General features: G+C 37.2%; 1 protein-coding gene across 2 annotated transcripts in view; it reads right to left on the minus strand.

The window, feature by feature from the left end:
- Positions 1–20,200, minus strand: part of PRTFDC1 (phosphoribosyl transferase domain containing 1) — a 55,560-nt gene that overhangs the window by 13,068 nt on the left and 22,292 nt on the right. For both annotated transcript variants that reach the window (XM_039357665.1, XM_039357666.1), the window contains exon 4: positions 4,171–4,236. In XM_039357665.1, the coding sequence (XP_039213599.1) occupies positions 4,171–4,236 (66 nt within the window). The remainder of the gene's footprint in view (positions 1–4,170; positions 4,237–20,200) is intronic.

Here is a 20,200-nt window from a genome sequence, read left to right on the forward strand (position 1 = left end):
GATTGATATGGACCATCTGTAAGCAACAATGAAAGTAAAATATGTACTGTTTATGAACCACTTTGTTTTTGACAGATAAGGCTGCTGTATGTCAAACTGAAAATATTTTTTGGTTCACTTCTATAATCTTTGTGAGGAATGTATAATATTATTAGAAAGGAAAGCAGAAGCCATAACATATTAGTGATAAAGAACAGATTCATCCTTGACCAATGAAAGCACCTGGATGGTTGGATGGTAAAATATGTATTTGTTTCATATGCTTGTGCTATTCAAAGAAATCTTATTTTGTGGTTTTGTACAAAAATGTACAATAACACACATCTTACAATGTTACAGAATGAACCAAGGATGCAGCCATTGACTTCAGATGAAAGCACGATCACAAAACATTCCTAGAAATTGCAATCTTGATTCTAGAATTAAATTATCAGATAATATATGCACAAATTCTTTCCTGTGATCAATTTTGAATTTAACCAATCAATATTTTAATAAGAAAATGATTTACAGAGGATTACAGTTTTAGGGCGAGGTTTTTACATGGGAATAAGCACCATTAAACACACTTGGAAGAAATATTTTTAGGATCACTCTGTAAATCAGTTAAATCGATAAAGATAGCAATCTTATATATTTATCAATAGCCAATCCTGATGAACAAAATATGATAGGTTGATACCCACTGCAATCCTTTAAACGCTTGTCTGAAATTATTAACAAATTTTAAGTGTAGAGGATTGGGCACTAATCAATGTCAAATATCACTTTTTTAAAAGCTAGAAAAGAACATTTAAATTATAACAATTTTCTTCTTGAACAGTCAGCTAAAGGAATACATAATCAAGCAATCAAGCTACTTTAAAAATTGTTTTGGATATATTAGCAGAACAGAAAATGATAAAAAAAATTATATATAAGCTTTTCTTTTATATATAATTGTCAGTGGCAACTTTGCTGAATAAATTATAAATTCATCTCGTATTTTTTCAGTAACTGAAAATCTGAGTGAGATTTTGGTGAAGGAAAATGTAATATAATACAATCAATTATTTCATTAAAAGAAATGAAAATGAAATGAAATATTTAACAAGTTAAAAGTCATGATATTATCACAGAATTATACTTTTGAGATAAATTATTTGTGCTATAATCCTCCCTAAATTTACCCTGAAGTTTGATGTGTTCTGCCTTATTATTTTTGCAAATTACTCAAGGCAAAAAACACATACAATACTCCTACCTCCTATTTTTCTCATAACAATCCTGTGAGATAGGTGGGCTGAGAGATAATGACTAGCCCAAAATTGCTTAACCAGCTTTCATGCCTATGAAGGAACTTGAACTCACAATCTCTTAGTAATTGGTAATTGACCCAAACTCAAACAAGGGGAACAGGGAGATGCTTTAACCACTAGACCAAACTTGGTTATGATCCCAATGTTCTGAGCCCAGTGAAGTAAATTTCAATTTTTTTGCACAGCTCAGCCCTGGAGTACATCTGTAACAAAATGCAATGATATAAAAAACAACATCGTACATTATGGAATAATCAACTATATGTGACTACACAGTTACATCCTCACATGTGTCATCTGCACATCTCAATCTTGTATTTTAACAAAGTTCCCATCCCCCACTCTCCTCTCCTTGCCAAATCATTATGTCCAAATATAGTGGAAAAAGAAACACAGCTTGTTCTCCAGATTTCAGATGCTAGAAATGGAATACTTATAATAACCAAAATTATTGAAAAGTTCTGTAATTTACTGCCTATTTTGATGATTCTGGAAACCAAAAGCAGTATTTAATATTTGGTTTAGCATGAAGCACAAAAGAGGCTCAATGAATAACAATGAATAAACTATGAATTTTGTTAGCAACCACTTTTTGAAACCATAGATTACTGATTTAATGAATGGAACGAAATCTAACAATATACATGTTTATAATGTATACATATCACACACACATACAATATATTTACACATCTTTGAAAAGTATCTGGAAGCAGAATGCAGCCGTATGAGCTATAATGGGTACCCAGAAAAGGCACATATAATATTTCTGCTCCGCGAACTTCACTGGGTTCCAGTTTGCTTTTAATTCCAGTTTAAGGTGTTTGGTATTACCTATGAAGCCAGGCTACCTACAGAAGGGCTTGCCTCATCACATTAGTCTGTCCCACTTGATTAGGTAGGGTCAAAAAAATTGACTGGCGGAGTCAAGGAAGAAAGATTTTTCTGCTATTGTACCTGCTTTGTGAAACATCTTGCCCTCAGAATTGAGGAAAGTTCCTAATCTCGCGGCCTTCCGCAAAGGGGTCAAAACATGGCTGTGTAGCCTTGTGGGGGGGGCACTGATAGGCCACATAAGAACCCCTGCCACCTGTATTAAGAACTCCTAATCTCCCCATCTTGGAATTCTTGAATTTTTGTAATTTTATAAAGTTATTTTACATTTTTTAAAAATGTTAAAATTAATCCTGACTTATTCAATTTTTAATGTTTTATTATTTTGATTAAATTGTACATTGCCCAGAGCTCCTCCAAGAAGGAAATGGACTGTTTAGAAGTTTTATTGATCAATCAATCAGTCAATAAATGTGTACAGGTGGGCACACGCGCACATACACACACACATGCACTGTCTGTGTATGGGGAGGGGTTGTTGAAGTTGTTGAAACCTCTAGTCAATTCACAGATGCAGCAGGCAAGAACAGTTCAAGACAGAAAACAAACTGGATATAGGCCACAAAAACCATGGCTACTTTGCCTGCAAGTCTGAGCTGGTAGATACATAGCTCTAAGCTATAATTCAAAGTTTAGAAATTACAATGGCTGCATAGTCATGCCACATTCATCCAACAACATGGACACCACAGTAGCTTAGCACAATGTATTAACCCAGCAAGTAGCTTTGCTTGTTGCTAACTTGCCCAAGACACCATCAACTGGCAAGATGTGTAAACGGAGAACTACTGCCAAAACCAATGTAATGATACATTGTGAAGCCAAACAGATAATAGCTGTTTTCAAACATCACAATAAGTTATTGTTCATAATTACAGAGACAAGTTACACAAGGTTTAGTCTCACGTGCATCCTTTTTCAATCATGTTCTAACAATTGTTTCCATTTCTGATAAACTGTAATTAATCATATTGTTGAAATCTGACAAATTGTATTTAATGTTACCAGGGCCATGAGATATGAAGCTAACTTGTTTTAGATAAAGTTAACCACAGTTTAGGCACTGAATGGTTTTGTAAACCATAGTTAAGTTGTGCTGGGTTGGTAGGGAAATATGCATGTCCAAGATAGGTTACTTAGGCTTGTACTCATTGTAAGAAATCAGCCTTCCCAAACACAAGTTTTCCAGGTTTTGTAATTCCCTGCCAGCAAAACAAAAGCAATTATGAAACCACGTTCAACACATCTGGTGGATTTAGGAAAAAAATAATATATAATTTATCATGGCATTCAAATATAATCACATACATCTTTATATTTTTAACTGGATTCATAGTGGGCATGCTGTGGGAATGATGGGGGTTGCAAGAGTCCCAGAAGGATATTTGACTTAGAGCATTACAAAACCTATCAGTATTGGTAATTTATTAGATGTTCCTTGCTTAATAATAGCAATAGGGGCCAGCAATTCCATCACTAAGTGATGCAGACATAAAGTACAATGTCATATGATTGCATGGACTTATGATAGTTCCAGTGGTGATCATGAAATGAATCCTTGTGGTCGTTAAATGCAGTACCACAAGATCACCATTTGTGATCTCCTGCCAGCTTCCTCACTGACTTTGCTTGCAGAAACTGGTAGTGAAGATCACAAGCATGATGATCTGACTGAGAGATACTGAAAATGTCGTAAATGCATGTTGGTTGCCAAGTGCCTGAATTGTGATGATGTGACTGCAGGGATACTGCGATGGCTACACTGACAAGGAATGTCTATAAGTGTCTCCCTTCAGTGCCATTGTAACTTTGAATGGTCACTGAATGAGCAGTCACTGAACAAGGATTACCGGTATTTATAAATAATCATTTATACGTTCCCATATTCAAAATTTAGTTTCAAGGTTAAATAAGCAGTTTTTAAAACTCAAACTCCTTTAAGAACAAAAGAAATGTTTCTATTAAAATGTGTACAAACCTTTCCAGCCAATTTTGGAAAATCATCTCCTCCTATGATACGAGTATCTTCCATAGATTGGTCATTCTGCAAAAACAGAATGTAGAATTTTACCATTAGTATGAGCAAAAAAGAACTGGAATAGTAGAAACATATATTGTGATTTGTTAGTTTGTACTGACTGCTTGATCAATTCTTCTTCTTTCCCTTTTAGGACTCTGAAAATAGTGCACTTTTATGTTTTATCATATTTAGCTTTCAACAACTTTAATATATTGGCTATAACCTAGAACTCATCAAATCTTTCACTGACAGATCCAAGAGAGCCATTTCTATGAAAAATTCAGGAGAAATTTTCATCCGATATTCATTCTCCAGTATAGCTAAAGCTATGCAAATGTAGGAAGAATTATAAATGAATTAAAAAGTAAAAGTATAATCCTGTACACATCCACTCTAAAATAAGCCTCATAAATTCAGGTAGGATAGACCAGTCAATCAAGGACAGCAGGAATAAAAATTTTCTCCCACAGAAATGAAAGAGTTGTAAAAAACTATGATTCAGAAATCAAAGCTATTTTTGAACATTTTTAATTAGAATTTTTCAGTATAAGACTAAGAAAGACAGGAAACAAGAAACAAAATAGAAGAGAGAAATTTAAAAAAAAGAAATGAAAATATATAATTATGCCTCCTGACCGTCTCTCTATATTTCTGATTTACGACAGTTCTAATTTCTTTTTTCCCTGTTTTCCCCATCTTGTCTGTCCCCTTTTAATCCCCAAATCCCAATTCATTTTTTTTCTCTTTTTTTTAAAAAAAACAAAACTACATTTTATGAAAATCACTGACAAATCACATTCCAAAATAAAACTATTGATGCAAGAATTATTCACTCAATGCAATAAAATCCAGTTAACATCTTTGGATAGCAATCAAAAACAGCAAGATGGTGGGGTTTCACTGCAATTGAATATCTGTCTCTTTTGGATATGAAACAATGCCCTATGGCTATATAAAGGGGGCAGGGCTTTGATTGGGATAACATATCCATCATCTTGCAGATTTTGATATCTTGGTGCACAGGAAACTATAACTTGCTTAAATTGTGTAGTTTAATGTAGAGAAGGACTAGGAGTGACATGATAGCAGTGTTCCAATATCTTAGGGGTTGCTGCAAAGAAGAGGGATTCAAGCTATTCTCCAAAGCACCTGAAGGCAGGACAAGAAGCAATGGATGGAAACTAATCAAGGAGAGAAGCAATGTAGAACTAAGAAGAAATTTCCTGACAGAACAATTAATCAGTGGAACAACCTGCCTCCAGAAGTTGTGAATGCTCCAACATTGGAAGTTTTAAAGAAGAGACTGGACAGCCATTTGTCTGAAATGGTTTAAAGTTTCATGCCTGAGCAGGGGTTGGACTAGAAGATCTCAAAGGTCCCATCCAACTCTATTATTATTATTATTATTATTATTATTATTATTATTATTGGATCATCGCACAGTCAGCCAGATGTTCAGACTGGATTTGGCATTTTGTCTACCTATCGAGTCCTTACCCAGGACCTGGGATAGGCAGATGTGTATGTTTGATGGTATTACAGGTATCGTCGCAGGATGGAAGCAGTTCCTAGTAAGGCCGCCTTTGCAATTGACTAATAGCGAATTTGTCAATGCCAATGGTGTTCAAGTGGTGCTCCAGTTGTTTTGGGATTGCACCCAAGGAGCCTATTACTATTGGTACTACCCTTGTTTGCTTTTGCCACAGTCTTTCTATTTCTATTTGTAGGTCTTTGTATTTTGTTATCTTCTCCAGTTCTTTCTTGTCTATTCCGCTGTCTCCAGGCACTGCACGTCCACTATCCAGACTTTTTTGTCTTTCTGATCGACAATTTTTAAGTCTGGGGTGTTATGTTGCAGGTGCTTGTCTGTTTGAATTCTGAAGTCCCAGAGCAGTTTAATTTTATCATTTTCTATGACGTTCTCTATTTTATGATCCCACCAGTTTTTGCTTACAGGCAACTGATATTTTTTGCAGATCTTCCAATGCACCATTGTTGCTACTTTGTCATGCCGCTGCTTGTAGTCAGTCTGTGCAATCTTCTTGCAACAGCTTACCAAGTGGTCCACTGTTTCTTCAGCTTCTTTGCATAGGCGGAACTTACTGTCTGTTGCTGTCTTCTCAATTTTGACTTTGTATGCATTTGTCCTTAAGGCTTGGTCTTGTGCAGCCAGAATTAGTCCCTCGGTCTCTTTCTTCAATTTTCCTGCTTTTAGCCATTGCCAGGTCTTGTTATTATCTGCTTTCCCAGCTATTTTTTTTTAATGTATTGGCCATGTAGTGCTTTGTCTTCCCATGCCTCTATTCTGTTCTTCATTTGGTCTTTCTTGTAGGCCAGTTGGTCTCTCCAGTAGTTAGTAAGCCTTCCTGATATACTAATTTCAGTGCATCTTCATCATTGTTCTTCAGATATTCTTCCAAAGCCATTTTTTCTTCTTCAACCATCTGATGTACTTGTATCATTCCACGCCCACCTATTTGCCTTGGTAAATAAAGTCTGTCAATGTCACTGCGTGGATGAAGGGCATGATTCACTGTCATTATTTTTCTGGTCTTCCTATCCATTGCTTTTAGTTCTGCTATTATTGTTGTTATTATTATTATTATTATTATTATTATGGATCATCACACAGTCAGCCAGATGTTCAGACTGGATTTGACATTTTGTCTACCTATCGAGTCCTTACCCAGGACCTGGGATAGGCAGATGTGGATGTTTGATGGTATTACAGGTATTGTCGCAGGATGGAAGCAATTCCTAGTAAGTCCGCCTTTTGCAATTGACCAATAGCGAATTTGCCAATGCCAAAGGTGTTCAAGTGGTGCTCCAGTTGTTTTGGATTGCACCCAAGGAGCCTATTACTATTGGTACTACCCTTGTTTGCTTTTGCCACAGTCTTTCTATTTCTATTTGTAGGTCTTTGTATTTTGTTATCTTCTCCAGTTCTTTCTCGTCTATTCTGCTGTCTCCAGGCACTGCCACTATTATTATTATTATTACAGTACATATTTTGCACTAAACAAAAGTGATTTAGAGAACACCCTTAAATCACTCAAGTCTTGTTGATTTTCCCATTTCTCTTTGGCTTCTATTCTCCCTTTCCTTCTCTTTAATGCTTAATAAAGAACAAAAGAGATGTTATTCTACTATGTTTCAAGAGGTAAAATAAACATGGAACTCTTTTTTCAAATTGCTGGACAGCTCATATACATGTTTTCCGTTCAAAATAAAGTTTAGCGAGCAGTTTGTATCTCTAATGTTATCTCTGCTTCAGCTCACTATCTTCCTGATTCTCATTAAACATTGCTTACTTTACTGGGCAATTTTCAAGACACTTAACAATCTTTGGATCCTAGATGCATCACAGCTCTCCATTACAAATCAAAGACATTACCATCAAAAAGCATTTCTTAATCTGTACAGAAAACTTCAGAGAAGCAGCAGAGAACATAACTGCAAAGTGATTAAGTTTGACCTTGATGACAAGTGGAACTTGGGCAAAGGAACAGAGAAGGAAGTTCAAAGGCTTTGATAATCTGTGACTGATCCAGACACTAGAACAGGCAATCTGGTGGTCCATTGAACTTCAACCTCCATCAAATCAAATGCTATATCAAACGGGAAGACCTTAGATGTACTGTATTGCCATTTAAAAAAATCTGGAAACCATTAGGTTTCCTATCCTTGGAAGATACTTTAGAAATGCTGTCAGGTAGCAACACTCAATTCAGTGCCCTTCAAAGTGTGTGAGGCAAGAATTCCTCATCCCCTAGCACTGCTGGCTAACAATTCTGAGAGTTTTATTTATTTTTCAGATTTATAACTTTTCTACAGGAGTACAAGGAATTAGACTGGAGCTCCACAGTGCATCTCAAAGCAGCATTTGGAATTCAAATCCAAAAAGCTGTATGGCTTATATAACAACACATCTTTCAACATTTCTCATTGAATCTAGTAAATTATCCAGTTATAAAGACCAGCTGGGATTATACAATGTAGCCCACTGAATTTAGTGGTTTTAGTTTCTAATATGTAAGCCATCAATCAAACTATAGTTTAAAACTCTTAACAGCTTCAAGGAAGAATGGGTAATATACTGCTTATCTTTCTTTGGTTTGGGATCTCTTTCCAATTACTTGTGCTAAGGTTCTTAAATTTGAATGTTGTCTAGACCCTTATCAGGCATTCTTACCTGGACATTATTGTATGGACAATAATGCAATAGAGCAGGAGTCTTCAAACCTGGCCCTTTTATGACTTGTGGACTTCAATTCCTCAGCCAGGAATTCTGGGAATTGAAATCCACAAGTCATAAAAGGGCCAAGTTTGAAGACCCCTGCAATAGAGCAAAAGTGGTAGTCTTTGACTTATGACACAACTGGAACCAGAATTTCCACTGCTGAACAAGGTGGTTATTAAGTCACACTTGATTTTTCAATTTTTGCCATGATTGTTAAATGAATTACTGCAATTGTTAAGTGAATCACAGAGTCATTAAGTGAATCCACCTTCCCTCATTGGCTTTGTTGGAAGCCCCTGGGAAGGTCACAAATGACAATCGTGTAACCTCCAACACACTGCAACTGTCATAAACGCATGCCAATTGCCAAGTGCCCAAATTCTGATCATATGACCCAGGGGATACTGTGACAGTCATGTATGCTAGAACTGGTCTTTTTTTTTTAATGCACTGTAACTCCAAATGGCTGCTAAAGGAATGGTTGTAAGTCAAGGACTACATCTAAGTCCTTGGTCCTCAACCTTTACAGCTTGGTTGCCAGGCCGGGGCAGAGGGGGGGAGGAGGAGAGGGGAATAAGCCTGCCGCTCGTGTAAGTTGAGCAGCACAGGTGCGTGTGTGCGCCAGCCTGCCAGTTGTGCAAGTCAAGCTGCATATGTGCATGTGTGTTCATGTGCCAGCCAGCTACTGGCATGGCCCAGTTCTAAAGAGGCCACAACCCAGTACTAGGCTGGGCCTGGGAACCCCTGCTCTAAAAAGCCTACTTGCACCCTACATCAATCCTATCAATGTCAAAGGGCATGAACAGGAGCACTGACAGTGTACGTTGTTTGCTCCCATGAAATAATTACTCATATATAATTGCACATGCAAGATTTTCCTTTCTTGGCTTTGCTTAGATTTGCTTTTCCATGTATGATCTTTTAAATAGAGAAAAATTCTGCATAATGTTCCAAAATCCACAGCTGAACAATTAGGATTCTTCCAAAATGTCACTAGTGTTGCTCAACTGGTCCTTACAGACCAGTGTAGTTTTCCTCTTTTATCTGCAAATTAAGATTCTGTAACCACTTGGTCAGGGTTTCTATAGCAACATTTAAGTTGCCAATTCTTCCAGTATTAGATCATCTCCACTGAATTGGGTGGGGCAGCTATTATCTTTTTTTTTTCTTTCCTTGAGACCAGAGGGATCTTGAATCCATCAGGCTACGTGTGGGTGATCTCAAGAAAAGAAAGGAGCTCTTGTAACAAGGATTCCTGAACATTGTAAAAAGCAAACACACATCTGTGATTTTGGGATAGCTGAGGAGAAAGTGGTCCCTTTTTAAAGTGTTCTGACAGAACAAAAGCTACCTTATCATGAAACAAACCAACAGTAATAAATTTCTAACCCTTTACCAGGTTTACCTCATTAAATTGTGATGAGCTTTTTACCGAAAGAGTAAGGACATTTACTGAATCTCTCTCTCTCTCTCTCTCTCTCTCTCTCTCTCTCTCTCTCTCCCCCTCCCTCCCTCCCTTTTCTTTCCTTTTCTTCTTTTTCTCCCAGAAACGAACCCAAGCAAGACAGCTAATTAGAGTTCATAGAAAAAGCATAAGAGAAGTTTTAAAAATATCAGTGGTTTCAGGACATTTGAAGAATCTGCCTTTTAATCATCTTGTTTCATTCAGTGTTACTGCTATCCTGAAGGCACCCACAGAGTTGGAACGCAAAATTCAATCATAACATAACAAACTGACCCAATTTTCACTTCCTAAAATAATATATAGACTGGCTTGCAGATATATTTTCATTTTTGTACACCTCCAAATTTTGCAGTTTGATTCCCTGATCAGAAAATGTTGCAAACATTATCTACGTAAAGTTTGCACAGAAAAATGTAGATTGTTTGTACATGTAAAAAAGAGCATGACACTTTACACCTGTTTTAAATTTGTTGTTGCTTTATTTAATTTTATTCGGCATGCCAGTTTTTTCCCCAAACTTTTCTCTCCAGATGTACTTCAATTCCCATAATCCTTCAAGCTGTTTAACCATGTTGACTAGGACCTTTGGAAATTAAAATCAGATACATTTTGGCTGGAACTCAAGAGAGTTAGAAAACTGTTGTCCACTGCTTCTAGTGTAGCAGAATAAGAATATAGCCTTCTGTATTTATGGGGAGAGAGGGGAGGAAGCATTTTAATCCTAGATAAGATTGTCAGTTGCCAATAACAATTCATTCCAAAGATTGGTCCCTAAATTGAAAAATGATAAAGAGTTATTTTAATTTCTTCCAGACCTGTAATCCCTGCCATCTCTTTTACGATCTATGGCCCTTAAGACCTATAGAAAGGTATTCCTTGATTTATGGCCCCCATATGGACCGAATTTCCACTGCTAGACAAGCTTATTGTTAAGTGAGTCATGCAACCTTTTTGCCACAGTTAGTGAATCTCTGCAGTTCTTAAGTGATTCCTGTAGTCCTTATGCAAATCTGGCTTTTCCCACTGACTTTGCCTGTCAAAAGCCTGCTGGGAAGATTGCAAAGGTGATAACATGATCTGGGGATGCTGCAAACATTGTAAATACATGTCAGTTGCCAAGCACCTAAATTTTGATCACATCATTCTGGGAATTCTATGATGGTCATTAAAGTGAAGACCAGTCATGTCATTTTTTAAAGTGCCACTAAAACTTCAAATGGTTGCTAAATGAATGATTGTAAATTGAAAACTCCTTGTAATGCAGAAAGCAAACCAAAAGAGAAAACTATATTCATGCTGTGCTTCAGCCCAAAATAAATACTGGAGGTTATGAACTGTAACTTTGGAATTATCTGCATTATTTAGTGCACATGTCCCATTCTTCAAATACTCACTTTTTATTAGATGGTTCATTGCCAACCATGGCATTGTTTAAATAATTCTAGGTTTATTTTATAGAGTGATCATAGGATATTCTCCAGACAGATGGTGACTCATATTCCTGACAGCAATATGCCCCATCTCTTACTTGTTCTTGTGGAAAACTCAGAAGTATATTTATTGTTCTCAAAAGCCTTAGAAGCATTGATAAAAGTGTGAACACACCTTCTTCTATTTTTAACATGTTGGGAAGAATTTACCTCAAATTCCAGATATATATACAAACATGGAATGTGTATACTCATAATATTTACAGCAGGAAATCTCTTTTCCTTGTATTAGTTCCTAAGAAAAGATCCAATATAATGGACAATATGCCATGATTAATTGGTGTTTTCAAAAGATACAGCTCTTTTTTTAATTTGGAAAGCACAACAATGAAACAGCAATTCTCAGGATGCCCAGCAGAAACCTATTTTAACAGAACTCTATAATTGTTTTATCTTTTGTTTGGCCTATTACTTGGTCTTATTGTTTCTAGGTGCTTTATTTAATAGAGGAATTAATTAATTGTTTTATTCTACCAAGTAAGTAAAATGGTCGATGAGTAAATTGAAAGCCTGGATCTTCTGGATTGTTTTTGTTGAAGTGCATAGCATCTTCAAACATCAGCAACAGTGGATCCATCAGTTTCTCTTCAAGAAAAGATATTTCCAGATATTGACTATATTTTAAGATTGTCAGTCTGAGAAGAGAAAGGGTAAGGAGTCTGGAAAACATATATCTTTGAATATTTAATAGGCTACTCTAAAATTATTTTAAACAGCAGAAATAGAACACAGATATGAAAATAACAGAGACACAGTTACACATTAGGCAAAACTTCCTAATGGTGGGAGCTGTAAGCAACAAAGGAAGATGAGCTCTAGCTTAATGAGATGTTAAAAAAAAAGCAGGATAACCATTTCTCAAGGAAGGTGCAGTTGCAAAGATTTATTCATTGTAGTGACATTTGAACTGAGCAACTGCCAGTGTCTCTCTCCACCAATAACATTCTGTGCTTTACACAGCAACTAGGAGAGGATTTATGCTATGTGACTGGACTGAGAATGAATATAACACCCCCCCCCCCCACTCTTGTGGCTCATCAAACAGGACTAGCAGACCACAAGTACTCAGATGCACATCTTGTGTTTTATAAGCCAATCTGGAGCCACAATGTAGTTTAGAATATAATCCTCAATAAAAAGGCAGAAAAGGAAAATAGAATTTGTAAACCTCAAATATATTTGAGTCTAGTTGTAGCTGAAAATAATCTGCAGAAAGAAACTAGGGAGAAAATTATATTGTTTGAGTTTATCTACGAGCAGTTTATTTGACTCAATGTAGCTTTAACCCCCTTTAGCCTTGTATCCAAAACATCTTTTTATTTTTACTAAAAACCGTTCTATATTTTCTGTGCAGTTTTTAACCAGTTCTTGCGCTTTTTAATTATGTCTAGACTATATTTTCTCTGTAGATCTCCTGTACATTATAGGAAAATTATGATACAAATCTAATACAGTCACATAATGCAGCATATTTTTTTATCACGTTTTACATTAATAATTTTCTTCTATGCATTTTTCTGATTCAAAACCTCTTTTACTTTATATTCTGCCAGAATATAAGATAATGTCACATATGCTTACTATGTATTTTTATCATACTGTTCTAGTCATATTCTACATCTTTTCTTATATCATCTTTAAATTTATTGTGTTGAGAAATTAATCTACCTTTTAATATTTTTATATAGGATTCATACTATCTCTTCTTGCAGTCATTTTACTTTCACTCTAGTTTCTTTCGCTTCTTTTTTTCTTCTATGGATCTTTTCTCCAAGATCCATGTTGACACTTTCAAAAAAATGATCTGTCTGATGTTTAGAGCCTCTAATTACTTTTGTATCCTTTACTAATTCTCTCAGTCTTCCCTCATAACTTTACTTATGAAATAAGTGAAAGAAGCACCAAATTCTGATAGTAATTTTTTATTTAGACTTTATATATAATTAGGATCTATAAGAAGTCCCAAAATCTTGTCCAAGAAGCTTCTTCAGTTAAAGATAAGAAGCGAAATGTCTTCAAAAAGAAAAAGAAAAAAAGTCCAGTTGCCTTTTGCAAAAAGCACTTTTGGGACAACCATGACCTGGGATGACTGAGAATAATCTCCATAGATTTATAAGAAGATATTTTTACAAAGATATACAAACCAAAAGTGAACAATTACTTTTCATAGAACTATATATTTTGGATCGGACGATTTATTTGCAAAAGAACTATAATGCTGCAGCCAAATAAGGATATTTCAAAGAAATATTAAAACCATTCAAACATTTCCAATTAGTAGATAGACAAAAAGGTAATCCAGGGGAGTAAACAGCATGAAAATGCCATCCAAACCTGAAGCCCCCCCCCACGTACCCTGTAAAAAATGTAAAAGGAATTAATTTGCAGCATTGACTCCTAGCAGCAATATATTTGTAATCATATTGAAAAATAGCGCACTAAGATGCTTTTACTGAAATGCTTCTTCCAGTGGTAGTAACAGGTATCTTGCATGTATATGTAATTAGACACATGTACATAGGGAGAGATTAATGACACATTTACAGTATGCAAATCTGGCTGATACTGAACATTTTTGCCATCACACTAAGATGGCTTCCATACTGGAGTCTGAGTAACTACAGTTCAGTGACAGTGACCATTACAGATGGCCTGCACTCTATAAAGCAAAGTTCTGGAAACACAGAAACAACACAATATATTGTGTTTCTCTTCTCTGTTTTAGATTAAACTTCCACCCATGGTATCAATATACAAGCACTTAAAAATGGGGGAGTGATGAAGCGAGACCACTTTGATTGCCATTTAACCACTAGTCAGGAAGACTTAATTTCTAAATTTAGTTAGATGAATGAAAAAAAAAATCAGCAGGGGTATCTGCCAGGAAAAACAGTTCATATTCCGAGATTGCAAATTATGCAGATCTAATAAATTTACACTCCCTGAAAAGCATCAAAGTTTCTTAAAACTCTCATTGGCAAATCTAGCTCTTTACACTGCAATAAAAATATATGAGGGACCTGTACTGTTTAGGAAAATATTTTCTGGTTCCTAACCAGTCTACATATGGTTTTGGTCAGAGAGCATGCTTAATTCTACCAGACACTAATCGAATCACAGCTCTTACTTAAAGGTTGTAGCAGCACATTGACAGTAGCTGGTCAAGAAGAGCATGGTTTGGAGGAATAAAGTATCCCTCTCTCACTCCAGTAATCTTATCTCTTATTCCATAAAATCTTTCATCAACAGAAGACTATCAAGGCTTCATTATATTTTTTTATAGGTCATACAGAATTGGGATGTGAAAATTATCCTACAGTTGAGTGAGTTTTGGTATTTGGATGAGAATAGGATAATCCAATATAACTTCAGGACTGCTTTAATTTAAAATAAACCCTTTTTTATCTCATTGTTGACTAGGCTTTGGTCAGTAAGTGATCTTATTAGAGTCCAACATAAAAACAAAAAACACAAAGGTAAAAGATAATCCAAATTCACAAGATAGACTTTTATATTATATAAATTGTATATCTCAGGAAACTGTTAAGTCTAAAAATTTGCTAGTATACCACCTTTTCTTGAACATTAGTTCTTCTTTGACTCACATTACACATGGAAATGTAGCTACTCTTGAGAAAAGTAAACAATAAGAATGCAAAAATGGTGCCTGCCTTAATTCTCAAACGAGGTATAATCAATATTGAATGGATATATTAATAAAGAGGATAGTGAAAGAGAATATGGATCAATATTTTTGTCTTTGTTGATTCACCCAAACTCAATTTTGTATAGGGGTATTTTGATATCTAACCAAAAATCCCACAATGGCACTAAAGGAAGATTGACTTGGGTGTTTACACAATACTTTCAGGTCACTTTTTCATTCAGCTAATTTTCCTATGTGAACCTTACCAATGCATAAAACATTAAATCAGAGAGGTTATTGCAAAATTATTTCTAACACCAAAATGAAGACTAACTACTTCAGAGCATCTTATATATCTTGGGAAGGGAAAGTAAATATTGAAATTATTATTAGCATTTACAATTATTATTAGTGTACTCCTACTAGCCCAAAGCAAGATATAAAATAGCAATAAATCAATCGTGAATAAAGATCAACGGATAAAGAATAGTGTAAGGTTTTATAGGCTCCTATAAAGTAGAATGTAAAACTAAACACTCATTTTAAAAGGTAAAAGGTTCTTAGTGTAGTTCTTTTCTTTCAAAATGTCCAAGGCAATATAATTTTAGTTCTTTGAAACATGACAGCAGGAACACAACCCTCCCTGCCAGGAGGGATTTCCATAATCAGAGGGATACACTGAGGAGTTCCTATTCCTACTGCCACAATGCTAGCCAGACTTCCCTAGCTAACCTTAATGAAAAGGTTACTAGCACTGGGATAAGTCTTTTAGGCACACAGGATGCCTGCCACTTAAGGAACAATGGAATTAGGTTTGAGAATAAGTATCCATTAGCTACTTATGTACAAATCTAGGTGACTATCTAGCACAGGGCTTTTCAACCGGTGGTACGGATACCACTGGTGGCACATTGGCACGTGGCAGGTGGTACGTGGCCCTGCCCAGCCTAGCCAAGTGTAGCAGGGGAGGGAACAAACCAAAGCAGCGCAGTGCAGGACTTGGGAGTTGCAGGGTGCTGGGGCGAGACAAAGGCCCTGGGATCGGCACTTCCAGTTTACCCAGAAGTGAAAGGAGGAGGAGGGGGACGAAGACAGGAAGGGATATAAAAGGAGGCAGTTTAGGCAGGAGAGGGAGAAAAAAAAAAGACGCAGCCTTGGGAGGAGGAGGAAGAGTCAACTGGAGCTGCACCAAAAGGCAAAAAACACAGCTGGGGAAGGGTCCCAGCATGACTGTTTTGTCCTGCACGCTGACCATGTTCTGAGCACTTCCCTTTCACCTGGGACGCCAGGCGCTTGCTGCTGCCTCTGCGCATGTCCAGGCAGATTCGATCTGTCATCGGTTCGCCTTGCCCAGCTCAGCCTCTCTGTGTGGTGAGGAGAGCATGCCACTGCCTGCCAAAACTGGGCAGGCTGGGTGGGGGCTGGGCAGCATAGCACAGGTAACATGGACTCTCATGCCGCTCACAGCATCCCCTCCCTGGAGACCACGTGTGTGTGAAGTGGTTGAGGGCCATTTGCTGGTCTCCTTAGGGGATGCTGCCTTTCTTCATTCCTCCTGGAGAGGTACCCTTCCCCAGCTGCCTTTCTTCCTATTTTTCTCACTCCCTCATTACAAACATTTTCCCGGCACTCTGCTCTTAAGGCTGTGTGGCTCTTGTCCAGGAATTTACAGTAGCCTTTCAAGCCATGGCCAGCCTTTCCCCCTCCCCTTGTCCCTTCCTGGGCATGAAGGAAGGGACAATGGGAGGGAGGAAAGGAAGGAAGGAACAATGGACGGAGGGAAGGAAGGATGGAACGAGAGGGAGGGAAGGAAGGAAGGAAGGAAGGAAGGAAGGAAGGAAGGAAGGAAGGAAGGAAAGAGATCAGAATGAGAAGCAGGGAGGCATGCAAAGAGGGAGCGTAGGGATGGAGGGAGCAAGGAAGGAAGGAGGGAGATTGGAATGAGAGGGAGGGAGGGAGGGTCTGAGGGAAGTCTTGCCTTAGCATTTGGCCACCAGCAGCCATCCTATCACTAAGGATGTTCTGATTACAAAGCTGGGTCTCCTCACATGGGGACTTTGCCCTCCTGCACCCACCATGAGCAACCTGGCCAAGAAGAGAGGCACATCAGCAGTAGTAGCCTTGATGAGGAGGTAAGCACAGCCAGACACCCCCTCAGGGAAATGGGGCTGGAGTGGGTTGGGCTGCAGGGTCCTGGTGCCCCGAGAGCTCGAGGGCCGGGCTGGGCGCTTGCCCTCTGCTGTCCAGGGCTTCGGGCAGCCAACACAACTGTCTGAGAGTCCCCTGAATGGCCCAAGAGGGACCAAGTTTCCTCTGGTAAACCATGCCCTGGACCCCATCCCAATCCCACCCTCCTCCACCAGAGACCCACGGATCCCCCCACAACCCCACTTGCACCCCCCATAGGTCCCCTGCGACCTGAACGACGTTGAGCTGGCCATGCCCCTCCAGCCATTGACTTCACTTGTCAAAAAGTTTCAAAAGGTGATCACATGACCCTGGGACACTGTGACCATCGTAAGTATGAATCAGTTGCCAAGCATCTGAATGTAAATCACATGACCCTGGGGATGCTGCAACATAAGTGGAAAAAATGGTTATAAGTCACTTTTTACAATGCAATTGTAATTTTGAACAGTCACTAAGTGAACTGTTGTAAGAAGGACTACCTGTACTTTATCACTTTTCCTTTTTTTTTTTTTTGGGTCATCAAGTTTTTGACACCTTGCTAGGTGATTAGTGATGCTCGAATATTGCAATATCCTAAAAGTGGTACAATGTGTGAAAAGGTTGAAAAGCCCTGATCTAGCATAGTCATGAATACAGATTTCTGTAACTGTAGGTTAGAAAAGAGCTCCTTTGTCCATGAATTTCTTTTTGCTCCAAAATTGATAGATCTGCAATGGCCTTTCTTAGCAGGTGGTTTGGGACTATCAATTCCCAGCTATGTCTGGCAGGGAGCTTTAACTTGGAAATTAAAAATTACAAAAAAACAGTACTAAAATTCTGTTCTAATATCAAAATATTTTTACTTGGTGTGTTAATTTTTAAGAATTAATTTTGCAAAAATAACTTTAAAATATAAGGTCATATTTTGGGATTGGTCCACTTTCCAGGAATTCACAAATTACCACAAGTAATTTCTGGAGTTAATAAAAAGCTATTGGAAAAACAAAGTTACCACACAATCATAGTTTTTTGCTCAGATACACCTTTTGTGTGATGTGATATAGCCTGCAGCTTACCCTCTAACTCCTTTTGCACAAACAGTATTCTTACTACCTTATAGTGTAATCCTATCCGTATTTACTCAGAAAGAATCTTCACAGAATCAGTGTGCATATGATTGCATTCCATTAGGCTATACTAGAGGGAAAAGCAGGAATCAGAGCTATTCCCTCTACTCAGCTGAGCAAACATTAATTTTGATTTTTTTTCTTTTTGAGCTGTTTCTGTCCAGCTAGTCCTCATAAGACCTTTGACAACTTCTGGCTGCATTACACCTTCTCATTACAGTATCAGCATTAACACGAGGAATCGGCATATCTGAGTATCTCCTTCCTTTCCTCCCTTTTTTGTGTTATGTTATCTCTTTTCATCTTGCCAGATTGAAAACTGGTGGGCAGGGATCCTTTTTCATTGATCTGTAAGGCGATCAAGAGTATAAATGTTATTCATTATTAAGGGTCTGCTAAACATTCTCTGGAAGCAGAACATTTTGAATACTCATAGTCATTCAGAAGGTGGTCCAGCTGTTTTCCATAACGTAATCTTCCAAACGGAAGCAGCGGAAGCAGTTTGCGCTTCCCCAGAGTTCCATAGACTGATTTCTTTCTGGAACAGTAGGCTTTGCATATCTTCAGTATTGATCTATCTACAAATACTCATTTAGCCAAGAAAAGAGATGAAAATGGGATTCTTATGTATATAGTAAGCAAATTAAAAAAGAATTATGAGAACCTGCAAAAAAACCAGTCTGGCTCAAACCACAAGTTTAAGCACCCTACTATCAATCAGGAAACTTATACATTTGCCTTGGAAAGTGTGTGTGTGTGTGTGTGTGTGTGTGTGTGTGTGTGTGTGTGTATGTATGTAGAGGTGTATGTATGTATGAATGTATGTATGTATATATCTAGAGGTGACATGATAGCAGTCCTCCAATTTTGTCACAAAGAAGTATACACACATATATACCCTTCTTTGTGACAAAATTGGAAGATTGCTATCATGTCACCTCTAGTTCTTCATTAGACTAGACATATCAATTCCTGCAATTGTTCACCGTATGATTCAGGCTCCAGGCCTCTATGATCATTTTTGTTGCTCAACTGGTCTTGCAATATTTTTGGAATCCAATCCAATTTCATTTTTGATCAGCATAAAAATCTAGAAAATATGACATTCACAACTACAGCACAAAAGATCAATGTGTGTTTTGAAAACTATTAAGGATGGTAATTATAGCATTAAGAGAGGTAGAAATAAAAGATGTAGGCCTGCTGTAAATCCAGATCTGTGCTGTGCTATATAATATACTAAAAGAATAATCTGAAATAGCAAAAGCTGAAAAATGGAGGTTAATAACAATTATAACATTTTGCCAGAAGCTGTGTTGAGGCTGTCTGTCTAGCCGACAATCAAGATCTAGTGGATTTTGTAGGCAGCTGAACTATGCTTGGCAAAATTAGATGAAATTGTGTAGCTGGAATCAGAAATAACAACAATAAATAGATATTAAGTTGATCAGGGCATCTGATAACCTGGCAAGTAGTGAAGAACAAGGGCACTGCCAAGGGCTTCATCAAATGAACAGAGGGTTTGCTGACTAACTTAGGGACACAAAACATTTTGGGAAGGGATCTTCTTACACATACCTTGTAACAGAATTGAGGGGACAATGTTGTGGTAAGCTAGAATAAAAGCCATTCTGTGCTTAGATGCCTATACTGGAGAAAATATTCTGATCAGAAGGTTACTGATAATCCTTAAAATTAATATTTATTAGTTTTTAAATTATATTAAGGAATATTAATTAATTATGACATGATTAAATTAATATATTAAATATTATTAATCAATAACATTATTTCAACTGATTGCTTTCTAATCTTTACAGCGGTGTACTGCTTGTGGATAGTAGAAATTCT

Source organism: Crotalus tigris, unplaced genomic scaffold, assembly GCF_016545835.1.
Source record: "Crotalus tigris isolate CLP2741 ecotype Arizona unplaced genomic scaffold, ASM1654583v1 scf7180000018940.2059657, whole genome shotgun sequence".
Taxonomy (NCBI): Eukaryota; Metazoa; Chordata; class Lepidosauria; order Squamata; family Viperidae; genus Crotalus; species Crotalus tigris.